The 27752-nt window shown below is 37.8% G+C and overlaps 1 protein-coding gene across 5 annotated transcripts in view; it reads left to right on the forward strand.

Moving 5' to 3' along the window:
- Window positions 1-27752, forward strand: part of LYST (lysosomal trafficking regulator) — an 87976-nt gene that overhangs the window by 7361 nt on the left and 52863 nt on the right. For 4 of the 5 annotated variants that reach the window (XR_015708184.1, XM_087774509.1, XM_087774512.1 and 1 more), the window contains exons 2-10: window positions 8795-8879; window positions 11190-11388; window positions 13749-13839; window positions 16654-18736; window positions 20466-21489; window positions 23093-23254; window positions 23934-24090; window positions 25327-25553; window positions 26913-26979. Coding sequence is in view for 4 of the 5 variants with exons in the window: in XM_087774509.1 (XP_087630635.1) it covers window positions 11197-11388; window positions 13749-13839; window positions 16654-18736; window positions 20466-21489; window positions 23093-23254; window positions 23934-24090; window positions 25327-25553; window positions 26913-26979 (4003 nt within the window). In the remaining variant the exon portion in view is untranslated. The remainder of the gene's footprint in view (window positions 1-8794; window positions 8880-11189; window positions 11389-13748; window positions 13840-16653; window positions 18737-20465; window positions 21490-23092; window positions 23255-23933; window positions 24091-25326; window positions 25554-26912; window positions 26980-27752) is intronic. The other variant, XM_087774511.1, reaches the window with a different exon arrangement.

Genomic DNA, 27752 nt, shown 5'->3' on the forward strand with positions numbered 1-27752 from the left:
TCATTACTGCGCAACCATGGCTGTCAAGGCTTGCTTTGTAGTCTGTTTTGGGGTAAGTATCAAACCTAAAGCTTGGAAGAAGATATTTAGGGGTATTACCTGTATATATTTTAATTTAGGGACGAACTTGTTAGCACTCTGAGTGGTGTTCAGAACAAGGCTCACTTGGGAGCTATGCTGTTTCCGCCTTTTCACTGCTGCATGTTTTACAGATCTTCATCCTTCAGCTTTCTTTTGGAAGAACTTACTGATCTTTCGTAGCTTATTTTCTACATAGATTCTGTCTTGTGGAATATTTGTCAGTTCCTTTCTGTGACACGTGTTTCTTACAGGTGTTGTCCTCTGGCACTTCAGATAAGATCTGGAACAGATCCTTGTCTTCAACTCTGCTAATGAAGCTTGTCTCTAGCATTTTCGTGGTATTGGTAACAGCTTGGTATTCTTCAGTGCATTTTAGCCAGTTTCCATGATAGCAAGCATAGTTGTTTCTAACGTAGTTAATGTGGCAATGATTATCTTTGAAGGCCCTCAGCTTTCCCCATGCCTATTCTAAGGAATGTTTATTTTCTGTGCCTGCATGCACTGGTCTGAATATGCGAATTTTAAATGAACTGGAATGGATTTAATGTGGCTAACACCTATTTTGTAGGTACTGACTTTGGATAGTATAAGACCACAAGCTAAGCATAAACTTGAGTATAGCATATGTACAGGGATAATGTATTACTTGAGTGGAGGTGGTTGTTTGAGAGCCTGTCTTTCATTAGTGCTGTACTGTTGTAGATGAATCATCTCTCATCTTTTAACTTGATTTCAGGTTCAACAAGAATGCATTCACAGGTGTTTCATGTTGTTTGATGACTAAATAAAATTCCATGTTAAGTTGAGAAGCTGTCCTAAAGCACTCGTGTAATGTGCAGCAGCTCGTGGGATTCTTTGCCATTAACTCTACCTCAAATATATTTCATCCAGACTCAAAAGGAGGAAATTGTTGATAATAAAGGGGATACAGATCTTCATAGCTCAAGGCAGAACCTGGTAATCTGCTGAATTTTTGAAAGAAGAACTTTCCTACCGTTGATCACTTAATCTCTGGTGCCTTCTTAGTACACAGTTGGTATTGCACTGCTCTGTTCCTTTACGACAGCTTACATTGGTCATTATTACAGTTAACACTTCTTAAAACTTTGCACTAAAGACTCCTAAAAATCTTAATCTAATCCAATATTTTTTCCAAATAAGGGTCAGATATGTCAAATAGGTATTTATATGTGGAAAAACTAGAATGACATAGAACTAAAATATTAAAATGTGCTATTTTTCTGCCAACAGATTTTCCCTTCCCCACATGACTGTACATGTAGTCAAAGTTTTTGATAGTGTGTTGTACGAGTAGACAGTTGGCATTTAATTCTAGTCCCCAAGGTAATAGCACTTTCCAAGAAGTAAATATTAAGCACAAATAGGGTTTGCTGGTGCTATGTGTTAACAAATTCACTTTTTAAGCATCCTGAAATTACAGCAACATAATAAACTCTACTTGTAGAAGCCCTGTCATGAGTTAAAACAGGTAATACAAATTAGTTTTTTGCAAGTAGACTTTAAAATGATGAAGAAAAAAACCATCATGTGAATACTTCACAAACTACAACTTCTCATCCTACTTGATTAAGTTAAATGTTGATTAAATGCTGTTTGGGTTTCACTGCTGTGAATGTTTCAGTAGCTTATGATGCACCAAAAGCTGCATCAAAAGTCACTGAATTGACCCTAATGAAACATTCTTAAAAATTACTCTCCTGTCAAAGTATACCAGTTAGGTTTAAGGAAGTATTTGGGTTTTTCTTCACTTACCTGGCATTCAGTGTGGTGTACCACAGGTACAGGTCTTTATGAGAAAAATGACATCTCTGAAACTGAGCAGTTGACCTGCCTGTACATGTACTGCCACTTTGTGTATCTTTAGGTGCCTGTAGCCTTGGGTATGTTTGCTAATTATAGGTTTGACTTGTTTATATGTATCTGATAGGTACCTTGGAAAGTGCCTGTTTCTTTAATTTGGCCAAATCTAGCATAGCATTTGTCTCATCTTGTTTGCTTTTTGCCTTGGCGTTCCTGTTCTACAACAGGAATGGCTAGTTCAGCCATCCGTGTCAGTGTTTCATGACCATACACAATGTAAAAATGAGTATTTTTATTTTTTTAAGGACTTTTTTTTTTTCAGAAAGCACAGATAATATAATTTGAAATTCTGTCTTTTTTCAGTGTAAGATATAATGCTTTCACATCCACTTAGAAGTAGAAATTTTCTAATTCTCAGGTTGTATAAACACTGAGCTGCATGGATTAAATTTTGTTTTTAATACCTAGGCAGCAGAACATAAGTAGAGTACATCCTTATAGGAGGCTTAATGTACTTGTAGAAGCAGGACTCTCAGGCGTCAGGTGTTGCAAGACAAGCATCCCACATCGGTGAGGTGGGAGTTAAATGTAATTTTGATTTTACATAAAAGTGGCATTAGTAAGATTATACATACATAAACACACTTGTATATACAGCAACAACATTGCTCTGAAGGTCTCAACATACTTTTCAGTGTTCATTAAAATAATACTCGTTTACCACCTTGTGAACTTGACACACTTTCCCCTGGTTAGTTAAAAGGACAGTGCATGTGTTACTTTATCCAAAAGTACTAAGCATTTTTATTTTTCACTTTTTTCTTTATTCTGGAGAGAGAGAGAGACTCTGAATAACTTGTTTGGAAATAATATTGATCTAGTGGATTACACAGAAGACTAAAAGCTAGTTACTGAACTCCTTGATGACATTAAGGACTCTGTCAGAAGTAGAACTGTGCCAAGAAAATTAGCATCTACCTTCAGTCTTGTGATAAATTCTGTATGTTAAGAGGTTGCTTTTGCTCCAGCCTAATGGCTGGAGCAATGCTGCCTTAACGTGTTTTAATAGGTTGTCTGCTTCTGTAAGCCCAACTAGTTAATAAATAATAGCAAAGGACAGAGCAGAAAGTGGTTAGAAATGAAGAGTAAGAAAGAGGTCTTCTGCGGAGCTGGAGTGTTTTCTGGTATGTCTGTTTTGAGAATGAACCAAACTTGAAGTGTCTTGTTTTTGCTCTTGTTTGCTCATGTTTTTGAATATCAGAGTTGTTGGATGGTTAGCAAATGTTCACTGCCTTTTGTAAGCTAGCTTTTGGCTGATTGCCTTGCATTGGTAAAACACAGCATCAAAGCAACTCAGGCTTTCTATTGATGCTCTGCCTGAATTGCAGGTTCTTGTTTTCTTAAAGGGTTGTGTGTTGCTCCTGCTCTGTAACCTATTTTGGCAGTGTCACCTGGGGATTTGTTTCTAGCCTGTTTAAAGTTTTGAATGATATCAAAAGGACAGAAAAGGAAGAACGCTCATTTCAGCGAAGTTAGTTTGAGATCTTACTTTGAAGCTTTACTTGCATTTCATCACTAAGTACAGACCTCAAGGCAGCACTGTAGGCTGTGTTCCAGTTTTGTTCCAGGCCATGCTACGTAGGTATTTCTCTATTGCACTCTCTCACGCTCTTTCTTTTCCTTTTCCAGTTTGCACAGAGGAATTAATCATAGTATTCCCTTAGTTTTATTGTTAACACATTTCTTTAAGCAGAAGGCAGTCAAATTTGGTGTCTGCTACTAACAAGATAAACTTAGTTTCTGTAATAAACCTGGCAATCTGTGCTACAATTGCAAAAGCCTGTTATGGAGTGTCTTGGTGTTAATTACATGCCAGTGCTCTTCATTATGCTTGTTGTCCTCTGCTAACAGAAGCTTGAGTTTAAATTGAAAGTTTAACCCCAAAGTAAATCTGATTAAAATCACTGTTGATATAATCATACTAATGTTAAAATCATTGAAGAGGTCACAGGCATGTTTTCCAGAGCATAAATGTTAAGTACAAGCAATGAGGCTGGGACAAGTATTTGCTAAATGGAATGAATACTGTATAAAGTAAATGTAGCGTTTATTGGCCAGTGGTGACTCATGTTTCCCCATATACTTTATTCTAGAGAACCGATAAAAGGGCTACAAGTTTTGAACGGGAGGCCAGAAATAACTGGACTGTACAATGGCTTATAGAAAGTACATTTTTTTCAAAGTGTTAATACCTACTAAAAATGCGACTACATTGTACTCTGTACTCAGAAGGACTTGCAGCCATGCTATGCCTGGTCAATGTTTGTCTCTTACGTAAAACAGAAGAATAGGGAACGTATAACTACTGTGTGTATCCTCTTTGCGTGATCTGTGAAATAGCGTCTCGTAAGTTTATTTTTCTTGTGAGACTGGATGTCGCTCCTTTAGTGCAGTAAGATACTCATAACTTGGCAGACAAGATGGCTTTTCTTGAAGATAACGTAGTGAGCTACAGGAAATTAAAGCTTGCAGGTGGCTCGTATGTACCATGCATACCTTCTTAGGTACAGTATCACTGTTTTACTCAGGTGGTCAAGCCTGACTACGCAGCTGTATGAACAGCACTCAGTAGTAGCATGTTCATTTTAGACTGATAAAACTACTTACTAATGAGCAATTTGAAGAAATATATTGGCATCTACTTCACAACAAATAGAGGTGATTTAAGTAGTTCCTTTTTTGCTAGTACTAGAAAATTAACATTTTAAAAAAGCCCTTTTTTAAAAAGAAAAAAGAGGCTGTGGTGAGGTAGGTTTATTGGAGTGCTAATTTGGGCTGTGGTATGAACTGGAGACCACCACCAGACTTGCTGCCTCTCCTTTACTCTTGCTGTAGCTGTTGGATAACAGTTACAGAAAGTACTAATTTAAATTAGTATTATGGGATTTTGACTTCATTTGGCTTAGTACTGTATTGCATTACAATACTGCTGTAGTAATTTAGTGATCACTACTTTTTATTGTATTACTGGACATTCCAGGCCTTTCTGGGCAATGCATTGCTGAAAACATAACCAAGTAGAAGGCCCAGTTCACTCTCATGTACAGAGTACTAGCTCTGACCCTAAGCTTTTGTTGCATTTTCTTTGATCCCCAAGTTGCACTGATGTTAGAGATAATACCATCTAATCATTAGCACTATATAAAGGTAGTATATTCATGATTCAGTATTCAAGACTGCTAAATTGGTCTTATTTTTAATTCCATCCTTTAAATTATTTAAAGAAGGATTTTGGTATTTTCTTTTAAAGGCTTAAAGTCCACTGAAGTAAGTACAAGGCATTCCTATACTTTAGGATGCTCAGCTGATGAGCAACTTCACAAAAATAGAAAAAAGTTCAGAGAAAATACAAGTTTCAAGTGCAGGAAATAAATTTATACCACAACAGCAAATAGAAAATAAGTCCCTCGAGAGCTGGTGCAGACAGGGGCCAGAGGGCAGATGTGATACGGGTTGAGTTATGAGGATGATCAAAGATGGGCACGAAGAAGGCAGATTATATGTGAATGTCAGATCATTCATGGTTAAGTGATTTATTTTTTTAAAGCTTGTGGATTTCTGTCCTTTTAGAAAGAAATACTATCTAGTAGAGGTAGTTTTAATGAAATATGATAATCATATTCTAGGGGGTGAAATGGAATTTTAAGAATGCGATTATTTTTTTTCGGGGCTAGCTATGTGAAGCCCTGACGCATGGTGTATTCCAAAACTGTGAGTGTCCTATTGGGACTGTACACAGCAGTGGTGAACTGAGATTCTGGTTAGGTTTCTTTCTGCTCTCTTACGGCTTAGTTCATGTGTGATGTTTTTGGTTTTGGGTTTTTTTCCCTAGTTGAGGTGACATCTCTGAAGTCTAAGGAGAAGTGAAGGCACTCTACCTCAGTACTGGTGTTTTGTCTAGCATCTGCTTCCATATTACCAGGCACCACAGCAGTTAAAGATGTGTCACTTGAAACAAAAGAAAAATTCCGCAGTAGAGTAGTTCCTACTTAAAGCAGATTGGCTGGCATACTTTCTTGGAGTAAGATGAAATGCTGTGCTGTGTAGGGTGTAGTATCAGCATACCACAATCTGCAGCAGAAAGAGAAGGTGACAAGCAAGCTGAAGCCTTAGAGTGGGGATGGATTTTTTGTTTTTAAAAACAAAACAAGCCCCCAAAAACCACCTCTGCGGGTGTTTGCTCTGTTAAAGCATCAGCAGAGCAAGTTGTTCACTGACTTCTTTGAAGAACAATGTGCTTTAAGTGCTCAAATCACTTGTTAGGAAACAAATATGAAAGGGAAGAAGGTTGTCTGTGCATATACAGCTTTTTTTGGAAGCTTCTTAATTATTTCTTAGTTCTCCTTGTATTGTTCTTTGTCTCTAGTTTCAAGATGGATGAATAATGACGTTATATCTGAAACTGTTTCCAAAGACATGTTTGTGCTGTCAGTCCATTTCAGAGCTTCATTGTGGAAAAAGAAATGGGTACAACTGAGAAGTAGCTAGCACTTGTTGGATCGAGTCCTTCTAGAAGTAGTTCTTCATTATCCAGCATGATATCTCTTTACAATTTTTTCTGCACTGTGGAATGAGAGCATCTTAATTCCTTACCAATTATATATTAAATTCTTCCATTAAGAAGACATGCTTGGTGTCTTGTTGCATTAGCATCAACAAAATAGTACTTTATCTTACCAGTGGCACTGAGAATTCACCCTTTTGCTAGAATATGGCAATATATGTTAAAACCATGTAACAGTGCAAGCAATGCAGGAAACCTGGAGATTGAAGTTTCCGGTAGAAGGACATTAAAACATGATAGACAGCGTAGTTTTATGTCTTCTAATAGTCTGGTACAACTGCAAAACCACTAGCTGCTTAAGCTATTCAGTTGCAATATGAATTGTTGCAATATGAATTCAGTTGCAATGAATTGTGAATGTCAGCTGTGTGGATAAGTTGGTTTTCTGTGAGGCTGTGGATGAAACATGTAGTTGCCAAGCACTCAAAGAGGGGCCAATTATGAGGAGCTTGCCTGGGGAACCTGCAGTGTTTCTCTTCTTCCTTGAGATCTTTCATGTAATGTTCATGCTCATCACAATTTTAAGTTTAAAGTTGAAGTTTTTATTTACTTGCCACCTGAGAACACCAAAATAATGAATTTAGTCTTTCTTTTTTTTCTATCCCCATCTCTTCCCCCCCCCAGTTAATTGTGGATATAATAAATGTCTTCTGAGCGCTCACCTAGAGACCTTTGTAGTTGAATGCTTTTGAGGCCTTTCTGGGTTACTACGCTTTGCATTCCCGTTGATAGCAAATGCATTTTTGGCTCGTTACCATGTCTAGAGTATGAAGTTTTAACATTTAGACTAGCTTGCAACTGGAGCACCCCAGTTTGTGGACACTTCAGTAAACGAGGGTTTGGACAGTTCATCTCTGTATATACCTGATGTGCCAGTGGATACAACTTCTGAGAATTTTAGGGCTTTGTTAGAAACTGGACTCAGTTAAAATGTACTCAATGGCACCAAACACAAATATTCTAACACTAGTTTAAAAAAATGGAGTTAACTATAAGCAAGACTGGTAAGGAGTCCTGTTACTATTGGCTAAGTAATTACGGCTTGTTCAAGATTTGAAAATGGTAGCAAAAAAATGCTGAGAAGTTGCAGAAATAAACATTGCCACTACAATTATTGGTCTCTCTTCTAGGAAATGGCAGAGAAAGTATTCAGCCAGTCAGATGAAACCGTACATTAGTATTTAAAGCATATTTAAGGAGCTTTTCAATTGTGTTTAAATAAGAGTATTTCAGGAGGATTAAAACAGTTTTTTTCCTCTTCTTAGATTGATTACACTCTAAGGATGTGAGGGGATGTGTGATAACTAGAAACTTGAAGTCTTATAATGAAAAATTAATAAACCCTTTGACAGTTTAGCTTACAGCAAGGAATATGGGATGTTGGGGCTTTATGAATGCATACTGCCTATAGCCATCATTTTCCTTGAGTTGTTACAGAATCTTTTTGCCCTTTGTTCAGAGCTCACAAAGGCGGAGCTGTTGTATGTGTTGTTTTGTTTTGACTTTTTTGCTAAAGGATGTACTAGGTGTAACTGTCTTGCTATTTCTGGCCATTCTGGAGCCAATTGGGAGATTGCTTCTCCCTATTGTTATCTTAGTCTGTTCTTCATGACTAATTACAGCTAAAACAGGAGTAGTTTGAAGTACTCTTAGGGGGAAAAAAAAATCATTGCCTGTTTTCATCCTCTGTTAGGACTGGAGGGGGTTAAAGGAGTAGGAGAGAAAAAGTAACTCTTAAACTGCTTTCGTGGACTGTACAGAGCAGATACAATACCATCCCTTTCCAATTTTATTAACTACATTTTCCCCAGTGCTAAATGTAATAAAGATCGGTTATCTGTCAGGACAAAATAGGACAGGTTTAAAATACATTTACGTCAGCACCTGACTGCACAATTCAGTTTCTCGTACTATCCATCACTTGTGCCTAGAGCTGCAAGTGCTTCAAATATTATGTATGCAGGCAGTCTTTGCTAAAAATTCATACTGTTTCTAGAGAGAAATGTTTAAACTTGCATACCTAGCTCATTTTACATTTTGAAAACTAATAAACTTTATTATGTTAACTTGCCTTATGCACCAATTATTTTCTCTGTAATAGGATTTTGGTTGTGCAGAGTCATAAGCTCAAAGTGAAAACTAGAGCGAGCTTTAAAGCTCAAAAAAACCCTCAAGGACTCTCAATAAACTTCAAATAGCTATCATAAAATGAGTTCTAAAAACAAATTGCATATTAACCATGATGTATTTTTCTGTCTTTAAAAACAGGTGAACCAGGGGTGATATTTTTAGAATATATTTGCTTTTTCTTCCAGACAGAAGATAAATGTGTTAAGCTGGCAAAGTAATTCTGGTAAGAATTTTCCTGTTTCTTCTACAGTGAATTTCATTATATGTATAAGTATTCACAGTTTTGGCATTAAAAGGAGCTTTCTGTACCATTAATGCTTAAAAAACTTGCTCTTTCTTACAAGGTCTTATTTTTTACCTAATAATTGCATGTAGATGTTTCATGATCAAGCAGTATTAATCCACCTGTTACATTTAAATGTTATATTAAAAGTTATTTGGCTCTCTTTTTGCATGTTCTGTGCTTGGATGTGATGAAAATATTTGACTTTGAAGATTTTACTTCAACTGTTTATGCAGAAATAAAAGGAGTTAAATATGCCGTACTACTCATTAAGTGGGTTTTATGTGGATTAAATGTTCTTATTTCTATAGCTGCCATCACTGATTCTTGTTTTTATTTTGCCTTCCTTGGTGATCCTCTTGAGAGTTTTCTACAGCTGAGTCTTGCATTTCTTGTCTTGTTGGATTGAATGTTTGTTTTAAATGTTTCAACATGTACTAGTGCTGACCAACTAAAGAATGCTGTGGCGTAAGAGAAAACAAAGAAAGTGGTTTTATAAGATAAAGTGAATAGATGAAGTGTATGAGTGCCTTGTATGCATTATCTAAAGTAAAATCAATCAGTTTGGGAATCAGTACCAATGCTTTTGTTACTTTCTCCTGAACACGTGCAGTAGAATTGTATCTTGAATTAAGTACACTATAGTAATAACCGCCACCCACTCAGTCTTGCTTGAAGGAAAACACCATGAGAGCTGGTAAATCTAAAGCACTATATTTCTGAAACTCCCATATTTATCTTAACTCATTATTTTTTCTTTTTTTCCCCTTGAAACAATCTGCATACTGTTGGAATACATAGCATGGTAGGAGATAATGTGGTCAAATCAACTATTAAAGAACATGTTAAATCCCCCAGGGCTCAGTATTGGGGCCAGTTCTGTTCAATAACTTTATCAATGATCTGGACTAGGGGACCGAGTGCACCCTCAGTAAGTTTGCAGATGACACCAAGTTGGTTGGGAGTGTTGATCTGCTGGAGGGTAGGAAGGCCCTACAGAGGGATCTGGACAGGCTGGATCGATGGGCTGAGGCCAACTGCATGAGGTTCAACAAGGCTCAGTGCTGGGTCCTGCACCTTGGTCACAACAACCCCACGCAATGCTACAGGCTGGGGGAAGAGCGGCTGGAGAGCTGCCTGGCAGAAAAGGACCTGGGGGCTTTGGTCGACAGCTGGCTGAATATGAACCTGCAATGTGCCCAGGTGGCCAAGAAGGCCAGTAGCATTCTGGCTTATATCAGAAACAGTGTGGCCAGCAGGACTAGGGAAGTGATCGTCCCCATGTACTTGGCACTGGTGAGGTCGCACCTCAAATACTGTGTTTGGTTTTGGGCCCCTCACTACAAGAAGGACATCGAGGCGCTGGAGTGTGTCCAAAGAAGGGCAACAAGGCTGGTGAAGGGTTTAGAGCACAAGTCTTCCGAGGAGCGGCTGAGGGAGCTGGGGTTGTTTAGTTTGGAGAAGAGGAGGCTGAGGGGAGACCTTATTGCTCTGTACAACCACCGGAAAGGAGGTTGTAGCGAGGTGGGGGTTGGTCTCTTCCCCCAAGTAACAAGCAATAGGACAAGAGGAAATGGCCTCAAGTTGTGCCAGGGGATGTTTAGGTTGGATACGAGGAGAAATTTCTTCACCAAAAGGGTGGTCAGGCACTGGAACAGGCTGCCCAGGGACGTGGTTGAGTCTCCGTCCCTGGAGGTATTTAGAAGATGTGTAGATGTGATGCTTAGGGACATGGTTTAGTGGTGGACTTGGTAGTGTTAGGTTAACAGTTGGACTTGGTGATCTTGAAGGTCTTTTCCAACCTAAACAATTCTATCATTGTATGTTTTCTGTACAATGCTGTGTAAGAGCTGCCTGTTTTCCCCTTATGCTTCAGGTCAAATACCTTTCAGAAGCAGATGAAGGCTGAGGCTCACATCTAGGTTACAAAGAAAAGCTGAAACAAGCTTTCATTTATGCAATGGGAGGGAATGCTGTGTGTCCTGGGCTTTTACCTGATAGATTTATAAAATGAGTGTTAGGGGTCGTTGGCTGTTAGCTAAAGTTTCATTGAAATAAATTAAATTCTCGAAGTTCATCCTTCCCATTCCCTTCCACCCTACATTGCTGTATTGATTCCTCAGTTCTACAGGTGCTCCATCCTTTGGGGGTTTGGATACAGGGAAGAAACGGTCCTTTCTTCCCCCAGTCTTTTCCATAAGGAATGTATTTTCTGATGGGGTTAACTTCTGTACTTTCCTCTACTTGCAGCTCAGACATGAGCAGTGCCAGTAACTCACTGGCACGGGAATTCTTGACGGATGTCAACAGACTGTGCAATGCAGTGGTACAGAGGGCAGAGGCCAAGGAAGATGAAGAAGAAGAAACTCATATGGCAGCACTGGGACAATACTTGGTTCAAGGCCGTGGGTTTATTTTGCTTAACACACTGAACTCGACTATTGATCAGGTAATAGTTTTTCTTACCTGGTTATAATTTTTGTATTGAGCTTTGACTGTGTGGATTTGTCTGGCTCGTGTTCTTCTTAGTGCTGGTTTTCTTGCCTTTTTATGGTAGAGTATATGAGTTAATTGTGAAGACTAGAAGTTCAAAAGGATATGTTGCAGTTGCATTCTGTCCTTCAGCAAGAATGGAAAAAGAAAAAAATAGCCACTCATAGACCTGTTTGTTTGCCAGCTGGTAGTGATGGTTGCTAAACTTCTGACTAGTTAAGGCATGTGTGAAGCTCAAGTGCAGTAGCTGGGTGGAAAGAGGCAATAGGTTAGAATTCTCAAGAGAACTGAGTGTTCACTGAATCTGCAGTACAAAATGACAGTTTTTAATTTGAGAAGGTCCTCCTGGTTTAAGGCAGTAAAATTAAAATATTTTTTAATTTATTGTTTTTGTTTATTAACCATGAGATAAGTTTTTGCTCTTAAAGTAACTTGCTCCTGAACATAATAGTATTTTGTAACTTCAGCTCAAAAGAGAAAGCATTTTAGAAGAGGTGATCAGTTTATACTATTTTTTATATAAAAGTCTAGCACACATCCCTGTAGCTTGCAGGTGTCCATTTCCTTCTCTTCTTCCTCTTCAATGCTGTTGGATATGTACTAAGCAATGGGTAGGATGAGATGTGCATTAAGTCTTTGTGCTTTGAAACTGCAGATCCCTGTGTTTAAAAGTAATGAACCAAGTGAATCCTGGTTGAGTTTATTCAGCCCTTGTCTTAAGTGAGGTCAGCTGTTAATGCTGGCCAAATTCATCTTGGAGATTTACCTTTCCTTCATGAGGTGACTTGTGCTAAGACTCCAGTCAGGTCTGCTGGTTTGATTCTGGATTCCAGTAGGTGCACTGGCTAAACAGTAAATCCTCAAGACTGCAATTATGTGTAATTACTAGGAGGAATCCTTACCTCTTCTAGAGCCATGGGTTTTTTTAGATGTCAGTCGAGTTCTGCGTAGTCACTGCTAATAGAGGCTTCAAGACTAGAGCTGCTGGAAAAACAGCTGGCTTTCATGTAAGAATTCCGTGTGCTTATCGTCCAATAAAAACCCACTTCTGAAGTAGAAGGGGAAAAAAGTTTGTGGCATTCTTCATGCAACATCAGTAATTCAGGAATTATTTCCTGAGGAAATCTCTTTTTTAAGAAGATGGGGGGGAAGAGGAACTTGATTAACGAGGAACGTCAAATTCTGGAAGTGTACCACTGAAACTTGAAAAGTTAATATTTTGCTTTTTCCAGTCTTATTGTGCTTTGAATGCTGTATTGCTCATTCCCATTCCGAATTCATTTATCTTGTCTTGCTGCGAATACCTTTAGTAGCAGAAGAGAGTTGGGAGAATGACTTTGAAAAAGCTTAGTTTTCAGGTCTAATTGTATTGCATCAATAGTTTCAGGGTTTTTTTAATTTTCATTTAAATTGATAGTCTCATCAGACAAATAGCTCTATAACCACATATATAACTGTATATATTTGTTATATATATATATATATATAACAATAACTGTTTAAGTTGCTTATCTCCATACATGTTAATTTCATTGCTACCTTGAATTTTTGGAGAAGGATGTTGCTTCAGCTGCATATACCTGAATGATGTTAACTGCCAAAATGCTCAAGTCAGCTTTTTTGTGTTTGGAAATTTTTGATCTTTAGGACTGAAACCATTCTGATAGTGCTGCATGACACTCACTAAAGGAATTGTGTTTGAATTCTGTGCCTTCTCCTGTTCCTCTCTGCATTGAAATTCTTAGTGTATAAGTCTAAGAATCCCAGTAGGAGTGAGGTTTTTTTAGTGGTTATTCTGTTTTTGGTGTTTTTTTTAATTAAGAGTAACCTTCCCTCTTTCCTCCCATAAAACTTCACCTTTCTATTGTGAGTCAATAACATCACTTGATAAATGTAAGCTTTTTTTCATTTGCTTAAAGGTGTCGTTTTGGAGAAAGTAGAAAGCATAAGGTTCTTCGAAGTTACATTTTTGGAACTATAGAAGCTTCAGACTTGTCTTGGGCTTCATGTTGGCCTTGTTTAAATCAACAGGTTATTTGCTTTGGGCTTTTCTGGTTTTGTTCTTTGAGTGAGGAATTCCTTCAACAAGAGGGATTAGGAGAGCTTTGTATAGAAACAGTTGCAGTGGTGTAATAAATATCTGGGATGCTTTCTGATGGGCTCTAGTTAATGATTCTAGTGCTCTTTGCAGATAGGTCATTTTTTCAGTGCATAAAACAGCAGAAAGGCATAGGGAACTGAATGTTGGATAGCTTTGTAAAAGAAAGAAGGTTAATCTATTTTTTAAAAGTACAAAAACTTTTGTTTCCAACATAGGAGCTGACATGTCGGGAAGAGCTTCTGACCCTCCTCCTCTCACTGCTGCCATTGGTGTGGAAAATCCCTGTCCAAGAAGAAAAAGCAATAGGTATGTTTTATTACTTAGAGTATTAAGGACCTAAAAGAAGCGGTTTGTGTGTTACTACAGAGCCTAGGACTCCCGACTAAAGAGTAGTAGTTCATTGTAATACATATCCTCTTAACATAGAATGAAGATGTGGATTCTGCAGAGAATTTAAACTCAAAAATACCAGTGTTCTGTCAGCATACAAGGAGGAATGAAATTGTACAGAGAAGGTGAAGGCTCTTGATCAGTGTGAAAGGCAATGCTCACATTATTGTGTAGCTGAACTTGATGGTGGTGAGATTTTTTTTTTCTTGTTTTCAGGTGATTTGGAGGGAAAAGAGATTTGAAAGAGTATATGACATTTTTGCTAATGTGAAGTGTTTCCTGATGAGTAGAAGGGGAAAACATACTGATTCTTTTTAAAAACAAAGAACAAGTGATACATGCTGACACTAGAGATACAATGAGACAGACTTTTTCTTCTGAAATTGAAGAAATGGGAAGTAGAGAATAAACTTAAAGCCAAACACTGGACAACAGAGTATGAAAAGTGCAATGTTATCAGGGAGACAGGCCCTGAAAGACAGGATAATACTGGAATGATTATGAACAGAACCAGGTTGCGTTCCTTAGAAAATATGATGTTCTGTGTCAAACTGACGTGGTAGTTGAGGAATCAAATCACAAGGGTTCAACTGACAAAGAGTCAGTTTAAAGTGAATTAAAGAAATGAAAGGGATGATAAAAAAACAAATTCTGTGCAAAAACTGAACTGGGAAATGGCAGCAATTTGTTTGTTTTGGGCTTTTGCATATGTCTGATGCGTTCTTTTCCCTATTAGAGGATAAAACAAAGAGGATGAAACAAATGAAGTTACCTGTCTGTTTGAGAGAGTTCCTAAGGATTCTCACCTGAAGCTCTCCTAATGTTTTTTGCTATTTTAAACTCCTGCAAATTGAAGGCTTTTGTTAATGTTTGTAGACTTGGAGTATTTAAAGTGCCAGTTCCATGGTACTTGATATAATAAACTTTCCTGCTTGCTCAGTTGCATCATTCTTTCATGCTCCTGTAAGCACGATTGAATTAAAAAACCATTTTGGTTATCTTATGAGAGCTTAGTGACTTTTCCAGGGTTAGTTTAAAATGCTGTTGTATAAATATGTTTTAAGATGTTCTAGTTTTGTACTCTGCATAATGTACAGGTTTTGCTTCTACAAATTTCCTTCTCATAATACTGATGCAGTAAACATGATGTGTATCCAGTTGTGCACTAAGAACTCTCTTTCTTGGACTGAAATATATCCACCTCTATTAGGCAGCTTTTTTATTTCTGTGCAGGAAGTATAATTTGTTTGATAAAGTACTCCTGGTTAATTTCCTGCCTCCAAAGCAGATGATGTTTCTTCCTTACACATCACAGCTATGACTTTATGAAACAGCAAGGCACAGTCATGCTTGCACATGGAAGCATCTCTTCTTTCAGTTTGATTAATGATTGTGTATGTTGTGTGGGGTTTTGGGGGGGCTGTTGTTAACTATCACATTTTTCTAAATACTAAACTTACTTGGATAGTGGATACTTGCAATTGTTTTATGCTAGGTATTTTACTAGCCAAAGCAACCAGATGCGGTTCTGTCACTACTTAATGATGATGGATTTTATCTGAGAACATCCAGACTTTTTTTCTCTGCCTGCTTTTTTGACAGTTTATGATCTGAGTTTACCAATACAAATTAACGCATGGTACTTGCATTTTATTCTTCAAAATCTTGTTGCCCATTGAATCGGATTTAAATTTTTTATTTGGTATTTTATACTGGGTACTTGAAAGTTTGGGGGGGGGGGGGCTTGGCTTTTGTGGGAATATTCAGCATGCTAACCATTATCCTTTTCTATCTCCTTCTTGTCCCTAACTATTTCAAAAGCCGCTACTTTTATTTCTGCTTTTTGTGGTTGGAACAATTAATGCTGAAGTAAACACTTAGGTCTGTATACTTGAAGATCTGCAGTGTTTCCGAGTAGAGAAATTTTTTTGTGTTACCACTAGTATGCTAACAATTTCTTCTTCATGCATTCTAAGAGGACTGAGAGTTAACGCACCCAGTTCCTGTAGCAGCTCAGTTGCAAAAAGTGACAATAATTCATCAAGTTGAAAAAGACTTTTTTCCTCCCCTTTAGAGTTTTTCTTCACTTGTTGTGGGATAGGGCTGCCTGGCAATACTTACAGTGAGACTTTGAATATATCAAATGGTATACACAGAGTAAATATTGCTTGAGTAACTGGGTAAAACTGCTTCCATAGCTAGGAGATCTCAGAGTTGGTATCTTGCTGATTAGTATTTTACTTCTACTGTATTAGTATGTCTAAAACTTATCCAAATTTAAATTGACTATAACTAGAGGCTTGTGGCTATATTGTTCCTTTATATCCTGTCTGTAATAGGCCAAAAGATTTTCAGACTAAGCTTTCTTCCTTTTGTCTACAAAAAAGTCCTTTCATCTACCTTCATAACATCTTTTCTTAAGAGAATGGAAGAGTGATGCCTACAAAAAAGTTTTAGGAAACCCTCAAGCACATTTTTGTCTAACCCTACGTAGAAAATGAACTAATTTGTCTAGGCTTTGAAAATAGCCAGTGTAGTTCCTAAACATGAATTGTTGCTGACTTTTTGTACTGAAAATGTCAGACATGGGTATATGCAAGACCATGAGCTATTAAGATACAAGTTTATTTCATATTTTTAAGCTGAAAGTATTAAACTATAAAATTGGAGAAAATGCTTTACATATTACAGTGTTCCTTTAATGTTCCTTCGTTATCTTTGTTTCAACAGATTTCAATATACCCTTTACAGTAGACATATGCCTGACCAAAGACAATTCAAGTTCTGTGAAATCTACTCAGGAAAAACTAGGCTTAGCTGGAAGCACTCATTTGTCTCTTCAGACTTCAGTAAAATTAAATCCTCGATCTCGAAAAAGTGGCCGTCTGCGCAAAACAACCCATCGTTATTCTGTGCGAGATGCAAGAAGATCTCAGCTGTCCACTTCAGATTCAGAAGGCAATTCTGATGACAAGACTACTGTGATAATGAAACACAGACGCTCCCAGTTACTGCAGCCTTTTTTAACATATCCAGTTAGGGATAGCTACCTTGTAGGTAGAAGTGATTGCCTACCTGCGGACACGGTACCAAATTCTAATCCTGATGCCCCTAATCTGGAAGATTCCAGCCAAATTATTCCAGCACATGAGCTAAACACAGAGATTTTGAATGAGCCAGCTGCAGGAATTGCTGAGAGTAACATGGATAACTCTCCTTTTGATTTATGCCGTGTCTTACTGTCACTCCTAGAGAAAGTGTGCAGATTTGATATTACTTTGAATCACAGTTCTGCTCTGTCAGCTAGTGTGGTGCCCACATTGACTGAGTTCTTATCAGGATTTGGAGACTGTTGCAATGTAAGTAGTAACACAGAAAACGAAGTAGTTTCTGCAGGGTGGACAGAAGAACCTGTGGCTCTGATCCAAAGGATGCTCTTTCGAACAGTGCTGTATCTTATGTCTTTAGACATTAGCAATACGGAAACAATGCCTGACAATTTACGAAGAAATGTAACAGACTTACTTAAAGCAGCATTAAAAATCAGAAGTTGCTTGGAAAAGCAACCTGATCCTTTTGATCCAGGATACAAGAAAACACTACAGCAACCGGTTCAGGATGACTTCATGTTTTCTAGATATCATCACAGAGCCTTGCTTCTACCTGAGGTTATAGAAGGGGTCTTGCAGATTTTGATCTGCTGCCTACAAAGTGCAGCGTCCAATCCATTCTACTTTAGCCAAGCTGTCGATCTGGTTCATGAGTTCATACAGCATCAGGGATTTAAGCTGTTTGAAGTAACAGTGCTTCAAATGGAATGGCTGTGTATGAAGAACGAAGGAGTAACTGGGGAAGCCTCAGAGCATCTGAAAGCCCTGATCAACAGCATCATGAAAATAATCAGCACTGTCAAAAAAGTGAAATCAGAGCAGCTCCATCAATCAATGTGTACAAGAAAGCGGCACAGGCGATGTGAGTACTCCCACTTCATGCATCACCACAGAGATCTCTCTGGGCTCTCTGTAGCTGCTTTTAAAAACCAAGCTTCCAAAAACCCCTTTGAAACTGCTGATGGAGAAGTTCATTATCCTGACAGATGCTGTTGCATTGCTGTTTGTGCACACCAGTGCTTACGCTTGTTGCAACAAGTTTCTTTGAGCAGTACTTGTGTTCAGATTCTCTCGGGTGTACATAATGTAGGAATATGTTGTTGTATGGATCCAAAGTCTGTGATCATCCCATTGCTTCATGCTTCCAAGTTACCAATATTAAAAAACTTTCAACAGCACATATTGAACATCCTTAACAAGTTTATATTGGATCAACTGGGTGGAGCAGAAGTTTCTCCAAAAATTGTACAAGCATCATGCAATATATGTAGTGTTGACTGTGATCAACTTGCTCAGCTGGAAGATGCCTTGCAGGGCAACTCTAGCGATGCTGGTCTTGCATCTAGTTCCTCTTGCAGAGTTCAGGGAATTCTGCCTAGCAGTGGATCTGAAGATATGTTGTTGAGATGGGATGCATTGGAGGCTTATCAGGACGTTGTTTTTGAAGAAGACCAACTACGTGGCATGCAGATTGCAAGCCATATTTGCCACTTAATTCAAAAGGGAAATGCAGTGGTGCAATGGAAACTATATAATTGTATTTGTAATCCCGTGCTTCAGAGAGGGGTTGAGCTAGCTTCCCGTGCTCAACAACTTGGACTAACTACAGCTGATAAACACACGTGCAGTTACCGTAGCCAGTGTTTGCCTTCTGAAGTGCTTCAGATTTATTTGCAGACACTCCCTGTGTTGCTTAAATCCAGGTTGGTTGATTTTCTGTTTCTTAATGGAAAGCATGCTTATTAATACAGAGCTTTGTATATTTGTTACTGATCAGAATGTAAGCTTTATCTGGACTGTAGGCTGCACTTGGATATTGTAGGGGTGGCAACAAGATAAGTGCTTGAATAACATAAGATTTAACCCTAGATTCATAAACCATAGAAAGTGAGGGCTCTCTGAGTTATGGTCTTCAACAAGCTGAAGTGTGTAGAAACAAATAAAACCTTTGTCAGTATGATATGCTCTTTGCCTCTTCATTCCTCATGCTAAAGTGAGTCAGGAATGTTGAACAGATTGACATGTCACTTTTTCTGTGGCGATGAGACTGCTTGGTCTTCTGATCTGTTTCCCTTTTCCTTCTAGAATGGACTTCATAGAAACCACCTTTCAGAAATAAGGCTTGAGGGGTTTACTTGTCCTGAAATAACTGTTTCCTAATTTACAAAATCCTGTTCATTTAAACATAGTTTTGAAAAAACAAAACCAAAAAACCAAAAAAACCCCACCGCACATTCTTCCAAGGTGTGAAATAGAAACTACCCTATTTATCGTTGAATTGATGAAATAGTTGTTTAATACAATATGAAGTTTATTCAGAATATGAATGTGTCTTTTTGTCCAGGAAAGATTCTGATCTTTTCTGTTGGAGTCCTGATAGCCTGAAGTGAACTTAGTAGGGTTATCGGAGACAATTACAAAGAATAGACTAGTATTCCAGTTTATGTAAAGGATTGTCTTAATACAGTTTTAGCTTTTATCCTAGCCTAAACTGTGTATCAGAAGCTATTCATTTTTGAAAGTGCACTTAGTGGCAACGAGGCAAGGGAAGTAAAGTTTAGATTAACAAAAGTTTAGTATATCCTATTTCCTACTGGCTTAAAGATGGGAATGTACAAGTAAGTACATGATTCATTTGATTTTAGAGCATGTAGCTCTGTTACAGTAAAAGCTGACCCTGGGGGAATGACATGGGACAGTAAGGAAGGTAGATGTCTACAAGCAAACATAGTACACTAAGAAGCTTACAGATCTGTGCCCCAAGTTCTGTATGAACTCAAGGTAATACTTGGAGTAGAAAGAAGGGAAAACTATACTTGGAAACAAATATACTGAAAGGTTTTTTTAACATTGGACATACTGGCGTAACAATTGCACAAAAAGTTGTGCTTGAAAAGGTATTCCTGAATTCTATGTGAAATACATTGTCCATGCAACTAATAGACATAGCTAGTAAAATGTCTTAAAACTTCAGGTTTGTTTGAGAAGGAATCTCTGCTTTCTGGTGAAGTCACACAACTGAGAGAAAGATATTTACTAGCTCGGGTTGCTAATAAAAAGTTAGGGGGAGGAAGTACCACCAAAAAGCAGATGTCATAAATAAACACCTTTAATGTTTTGACCGTCATACATCTTTGTGGTCCACATTTTAGAGGTTAATCAATATTTCTTACATTATATCATACAAAAAAAATGGAATTTTCTACTACTAGATGGATGATGCTTACTTGGGCTTCTAGAGTACTGCAAATAAGTTTCTTCTCTCTTTAATTTACAGTTTACGGTAATTTATAGCAATTACTGTAAACATGATCAGTCCTTGGTGTTACTCAGGTGTGTAGAACAGAGGGTTATTTCTGGGTAAGATGTGTCATCTGAACTACATGCACTTGTGGCTGATTTATAAAGTAACTCTTATGCTTTCTCTTGTAGGGTAATTAGAGACTTGTTTCTGAGTTGTAACGGAGTGAATCAAATGACTGAGTTAAATTACTTAGATACTTTAAGAAGCCATTCTTTGAAAGTGTTAGAGACTTTGATACTCTGCCTTGGTGATCAGCAGAAAGACCAAGCAATGCCAGAACTGGAAGGCCTGAACAGTGAACAAAAGGAGTCTACGTCTGACTTGTCTGCTTCTCTTTGTAGCCAGCATGCTGTTTCAGAAGTTCCTCAAAGCCTGAGCAAGTTTTATGCTGGCTTGAAAGAGGCTTACCCAAAAAAGAAGAAGTTTGAGAGCCAAGACATTTATGTCAACACAATAAACCTATTCCTCTGTGTTGCTTTTTTATGTGTAAGTAAAGAAGCAGATGGGGATCTGGATTCAGCTAATGACTCTGAAGATACGTCAGGGTATGATAGTACAGCTAGTGAGCCATTAGGCCACAAATTACCATATCTGTCACTGGAAAGCCTTACTTTGCCCTCTCTGGAACATATTCACAGGGCTGCAGATATTTGGTCCATGTGTCGTTGCATATATTTGTGTAGTTCGGTTTTCCAGAGACAGTTCCATAGACTTGGAGGCTTTGAAGCATGCCATAGGTTATTAATCCTGATAATTCAGAAACTTGCAAAAAATAGGGAAAAGGAGCAAGAAAAGAGGGAGAGAGTATTGAGTGAAAGCAGCAGAAGTTCACATGGGAGTCCTCGTGGTGAGCTGCTCAACAAGGATGACTCTCTTCAGTTGGCTAGAAGCAGAGAGATGACGCAACTGGAGCTTGATAGTTCTGACAGTCTTGCTGGTGCACAACAGCTGGTGCCTGAATGTATCTCCTGTGACAGCTCTTTGGGTAGGGAGCACACTTCAGTTGCCAATCTTGAAGGGATAAAGACTTCTGTAAGAGAAGAGACTGAGTGGGCACTTCAAGGTATCAGACTTCTAGAAGCTCTGCTGACAATCTGTCTACACAGTGCAAGCACCATGCAGCAGAAGATGGAAGTGGAGATGCTTCACCAGGTACTGTGCAACTTCCCTTTCTTACTTTACTCATATTTGTTACATACAATATTATTTTACCAGTAATTTAGTCAAAAGTTCTTTTAGAGATGAAAAAAGCTTATGCTCTTATTATGGTACCATATTTTTTATGTAGTACTGAAAGTATACAGCTAAATGATGTGCTTAGTAGTCAGGGGTGGTGGTCAGCAGGCATGAAAGAATGGGAGTGGGCGGATGAGCAACTGGCAGTTGCTGTTTCTGAGGAGGCATCTTTCCACATGTCAGCTTGTCTCTTTCTGTATTCAGTAAGATGCTGGTAAGGACCCTGCACCCCTTTGCTTGTTCTCCAGCATGGTCTTTGTCCTCCACTCTTTTGGGTTGGATCCCTGTTCATGCTAATTGCCTGCTGCTTGGGGGCTGGGAGAGAACCTTCCAGAATCGCAGGTTGATCCAGGATGGATGAGATTTTTACCTTGCTCACTGTTTTGAACTGTATTTCTGGTTTATTTTTCACCTATCTCTTATAGTTTGGGCCAGCATGGTCAATATGGCTAAGGGCTGAACTTGACATCAAATGCTGTTGTCTGAGTTAATGTACCTTGAGTCCCAGGGAAGACTGTGATCCTGGCAGATGAAAATTTTGTTTTTCTACATAAAATGGTCCTGACTAGAGGAAAGGGATGGTTTCTTCTGACTGCAAAGGCAGTAGCAGATACCAACAACTATTAATTACTGGCTGACTATGCCTGTATTTTTTTCTAGTCAGTTATGGCCTGCTTTTTCTGTTTTTTTCCTGTGTAGTCCTTTCGTCCAGCCTCACATTCTCTGGAGGCTCTGAGCTGATGGGATTTGGATGGTGGGAGAGACTTGGTTTTTTTGAAAGGGTATTCAGTGGAGAATGTGTGTGACGGAGGTGGGATTGAAGGAGAGCTGCGTAGGCAAGATGTGGGTGTTATAATGACTCGCATGTGGTGTTTTTTATGATGGTTTTGAGCAGGGCATGGCGCTTGAGAAAAAGGAATATTAGAGGGCACAGGTGCTGAAAGGACACCTGAAAAAAACTATTACTTAAGCCTTAGAGGTGGACTAATTCAGTGTTCCACAAAGTTGTTAATTCACAGAAGATGCCTTCACCATGCTTTAAAGGTTTATTGCTATCTTGAATTTTACTTGGCAGTTTGGTACAAAAGCAGGAGGCGTTAGGTACAGGAGAGAACTGGAAACTGGAATTCTGTCTGAGCCATGTGCTGGTTTTGTGAACTTGGACATGTCACCCTCTGTCTTGTTAACCCCTCTGGTAATATTGTGGTATGATCTGAATGCACTGTGTACTTGAAACTGTTTGAGATGTTTATTTTTGAAACGGTGCTTTCATGTGATGTTTGGGAAACAGCATGTTGCCAGATTTTTTTTGGTGTGCAGATTGTTTAACCAACTAAATCTCTGTCATGACAAACAGGATGAATCTTTCTTATTGCAAGAGACTGGATGAAGTCTGATGGTTTTAGCCAAGAAGTCAGATTAGTGTAGGTGGAAGGGGATGTTCTTAAAGTACTAGACCATTTCTGTTAGCCAAAACAGAGTAACATGAATCAAAATGTTTGTCTCCCCCAAAACACAGAGTACGTGTGTGGATGATATCTTACTTCAAATAAGAGAGCAGCTTGCTCAATCAAAAGTGATAGAAACTGACTTGGCAAAGCCTCTGTTTGATTCACTGCTTCGCGTTGCGTTGGGCACTTTTTCCGCTGATCTGGATCATTCTGAAGAAAAAATTGAAAAGGTATGAAACACCAACTATGTAGTCTAATTCTAAATACCGCAAGGTTTGCTCAGTTAGGTTTGTTGTTTGAGTCTATTTTTAAACTCTGTAGGATATGTTTAAATGTGTTTGGTTATTGTGGCTGTTGAAGATCAGGTCTCTGATTCTTGTATGTAAGTGTGTAAGTTGAATGCTGGTTATGGATATGCTCCCCACACTTACTGCTCAGGAATAAGTCATGCCCCAAAAAGGAGCAAGTTGTGTTATGCTTTATGGACATACCTGAAACATGATGTTCTCTTCGCTCTTTCATCCCACAACAGTGTGTGACAAATTCTCAAAGGGAGAGCTTCAAACAGGGATGTTGACTGACCTTAGTGGCTGCAGACATATCTTCACCTTAGAGTGAATGTCAAGGTGCACGTTTATGGTGGTAGTCATTTTGGAAACATGGTTATTCTTAATGCATTGGCCACCTGCTTATTAAAGCTTTGGTCAGGTAATTAGTAAGAAAAATCTGTCTTTGCAGAATCCATTTTCTATGTAAGAATGAAGTATCCATAAAAAGTATCTCATGTTTCTTGATAGCGTATGATTAGTTTGTTTCTTTTGCCAATGGGCTTGGAGAAAATAGGCATCTGGAAGGTTCTAAATTACTTGCTTTCCTGACCGAAGGTGGTAAATTTGTTTGTGTATACAGGCCCATTACACTGAAAAGGAGCCTGCGCCACAGCCTGGAGATATTTCTGAAGAAACTGAAGAATCACAGTGCTGTAGTCTTAAACTTTTTGCTGAAGAGGAAGGATATGAAGCAGATAGTGAAAGTAACCCCGATGATAGTGAAACCAAGAATGAAGGTAAGTGTGAACTTTCTGACTGTACAAAGCAGTCTTTATGACATAGCAAAGCTTGCTTGTCTCTTGAGATGTACAAAAATAGGGTGAGCATCAGAGACCTTTAAGAGATAGAAATAGTTTAACTTTTTTACTTCCAGTAGGATGCCATTACAGATGGGCAGGTGATCAGTATTCTTACTGAGTGTTACAGGAACCGTTCTGTCTTGATTTTCTTGGTTTATGTGACTCTTGCTCTAAATTCGTGTTGCTCAAACATATTATTGTGGTCTAGAAGCAGTTTTCTCCAGAGATGCTTATCAGTAGTTTGTCTGAAAATCAGTGCTCAATTTTTTATTTAGTATTGTAACAATCTGGTCAAAATTAGATAGTCTAATTATATCTCTTTATAGTCATTCAATGACTGATGTGCACATCTCTTGCTGCATTCTGTTTGTGGAATTAATTTTGAACATGAATTTGCTTTAATGTTTTCCTTTGTGCTGAACAGCTGGATGGTTCCATTCTTGTATGAGGTCAGCACGAGCAGTAACAGCCTTTAACAGAACTGCATTCAACTGTTGCTGTCTACCTGTGTGACTAGGTTTTATCAACAGTTATACAACATTTTAAAAGCATTTTTGAATTAACAATTTAACCTGAAATATTTCCATGAAACATTTGCATGAAACATATGTCTGTACTAAGTATTTTTTTAAGTAACGTGTTTTAAAGTCTCTTCAAGATGTAAGAGGAGAAGCTTAAATGTGGGGGGTTTTCTGCTTTTTTGATTGTCATGGAGATATTGTCATGTGCATTTTCTGAGTTAAATATAAACAACTGCTTCCCCCAACCTTTTAACCTGAAATAAAATAATTTAAATTTATCTCCTTTCTTGGCAGGCTTAGAGTTCTGTATAGAACCTTGAGGCTCTATTACAATGATTTTACTGTCATGTTTAATGAATTGCATATTTCATCATTATTATGTGGGTCCAGTTCCCAGGAAATAAAGGCACATAGTTTAAGAGCATGCAATGGGAGAAACTAATCCTTGCCCTTCTGTATTGATGGGAAAATATGAAAATCTGAAGCAGAATAGAAGATTATACTAACTTCTGAAAACTGCTTATAAGCAGTGACTATTTTTGTTTTGTAGCTATGAGAAGGTTGGAGAAAGTATGTCCTTGGATGTTCTGTTTAAATCATGCAAACTGTATTCAGCTGAGTAAGTTTCAGTAAGACAAGTGTTTTCTTTCAGGAGCAGCCACAAAGGCAGAACCAGGATGTACTGGTCCTTCAGGTTATTTTGATGACCTAGCTGAAAACATCAGTCAAGGAGAATTAATGTATCCTGAAATCTGCATGTTAGAATTAAACTTGCTCTCAGCTGGTAATGCCAGTTTGGATGTGCTTGCTCATGTATTCCAAAGCTGCCTGAAAATCATCAGCCAGAAGGAGAGAAATGCCACTGTACTTATAGAACAGGTAAAAATGTTATTAAACAAAGGCAACAGCTTAGCAGTTGTGTATCTTATTTTCTTCAGTTTTATAGTATCGGTATACCTAACAGAGTGATTTCAGAAGTATTCTCACTTGTTACAGCATTTGATAAGACCTGAAACAATGTAAATGACTGATATTGCCAGCTGCGTTGCATTTAAGTTACCAGAAGCTATAGAAATTATAGTGAACTAATGTATTGAAAGATATTTGACCTACAAAGCTTTTGAGTTTCACAATTGCCTTATTTTATCAAGACTGTTCAATCACTAGAGCTATAGATACAGTTTTAATGACTGTCAGGCCATTGAAAAAAAAAAAAACCAAACCAGCAAATATCATCTTGTATATGTATATATGTAAACATAGCAAATATATGTGTTCAATATGTACTTTTAGAAACTTTCAATGATGTACCTCAAAAATATTTCATGCTTTTATTCTTAAGTTTATATTAGGAACTAGTTATGCACATGTTGATGTCCTCATGATCCTTTGGAATTTCTGATGGTTAGCTTGTGGGGTTTTTTTTTGTTTTGCTTTTTAATAAATAAACTGAGTATGCCTCTTCTGCAGGAGGAAAATATGGTTAAGTAATCTAAGCTTAAAGTGCTTGTTTGTATAATCATTTGACTAAGAAGCTGAGTTAGTGCTTTACAGTGTGAACCAAAAGGAAAGGAAAACATTGTTTTATTTCATACTCCAATTGTTTGTGTGAATTATTAGCTTTAAATCACTAGCACATGTATTTTTCTGAACTTGAATACATGAAATTACTTATAATTCAAAATATCATTTTACTCTTCAATATTGTTTAGAAAGAGCACTCTATCAAACTAATCAATTTAGAGATTTTGAGTATCTTTAATTAGAGATTTTTCAAATTACCTTTATCTAAGATGCATTTGTGAAGGATGCTCGTAAGTAAACGGCTTTGATTTTTTTTATTACTCCTTTAAAGTAATCTTGCATAAAAAGGCTGAGGAAGGGTTGAATTTGCTTTCAGTATTGCATCACTAAATACCAACATGCTATATTTTGTCAGAACCTGTCAAATCCTGTAATTCTGTTACAGAGGAGAAGACAAGGGACATCTCACTACTGAATTAATAATGACTCAAAGGTTTCTTTCTCGAATCATTTGTATTTCAAAGTCTCTCCTCTGCAACTGAACTGTACAGAACATTAAAGAATGTTCATTAGCAAATATAAAAGATATTTCCATAATTTAAAGTAACTGGAATTGTCTTTAAAATCAATAGTAGACAAGAATTGATTGAAAGAACTTATTTCTTAGTTCTCTGAGCTGGTGTATATTCTCCAGATATCTATTTTTTTTAACAGGGAGCTGTTAAACATCTTCTGGGAGGATTTCTGAACATATTGACACAAACGGAGTCTAGTTTTCATGGTGAGTTCAAGGTCTAAGTAACTTAAATATTACTTTTTATAACTTAATGTATACACACTCAAATTTTTAGTTCACAATGCAAATGCAAAATTGACAAAGCAAATTCATTGGCATGTGTGAATTGATGCAGCTGCTTTAACATGTGACAAGTATCTAATTTATGTGTAAATACAGGATTATTTCTGAGCTAGTGGAAATCTGTTGTTTAAACATATGCTGGCAGATCTGAAAATGATGGTTGAAATTATAAACCTAAGGTGCCAGTGTTAACAAACATTGCTTGGAAAAATAGCGGTTGTCTTACCGATTGAATCTGACTCCATCGCAATGTACGTTTTAATTTCAAATTTCTTTGTAACACGGGTCTTAGTGATGTCTTGAGTTTTATTTCTAATCAGAAAACAGCTAGCTAATCCAAGAATGTGGAAGCAAATTAAATGCTTTCCTTAAAGTAGCTTCACATAATGAGGTTGCTCCACAGCAGGAGATGATGTAAACCCATCCCAGGACTTTGATCCCTGGCTTTGTGGGGAGAGCCTTTGCAAAGTAGATGCTAGGTTCCCAGACTTTCAGACTCCACTTTGCAAACCTAGGAACCAGACTTGCTGTAGCCGTCTAGATTAGTTCAATGAAATTTTGAATGACAGTGTCAGGAAGTACTGTTGGATCTCTCTAGACTTCATCTTATAATCCTTACTGCTTCCTGAATTTGAAATGTTTTTGCAAAACACTCTGAATTCCAAGTTAATCTTTTCTTGTAATAGTATGGAATT

The sequence above is a fragment of the Nipponia nippon genome, unplaced genomic scaffold, assembly GCF_047370975.1.
Source record: "Nipponia nippon isolate SJK-2023a ecotype South Korea unplaced genomic scaffold, ASM4737097v1 scaffold_4, whole genome shotgun sequence".
In the NCBI taxonomy this organism is placed as follows: Eukaryota; Metazoa; Chordata; class Aves; order Pelecaniformes; family Threskiornithidae; genus Nipponia; species Nipponia nippon.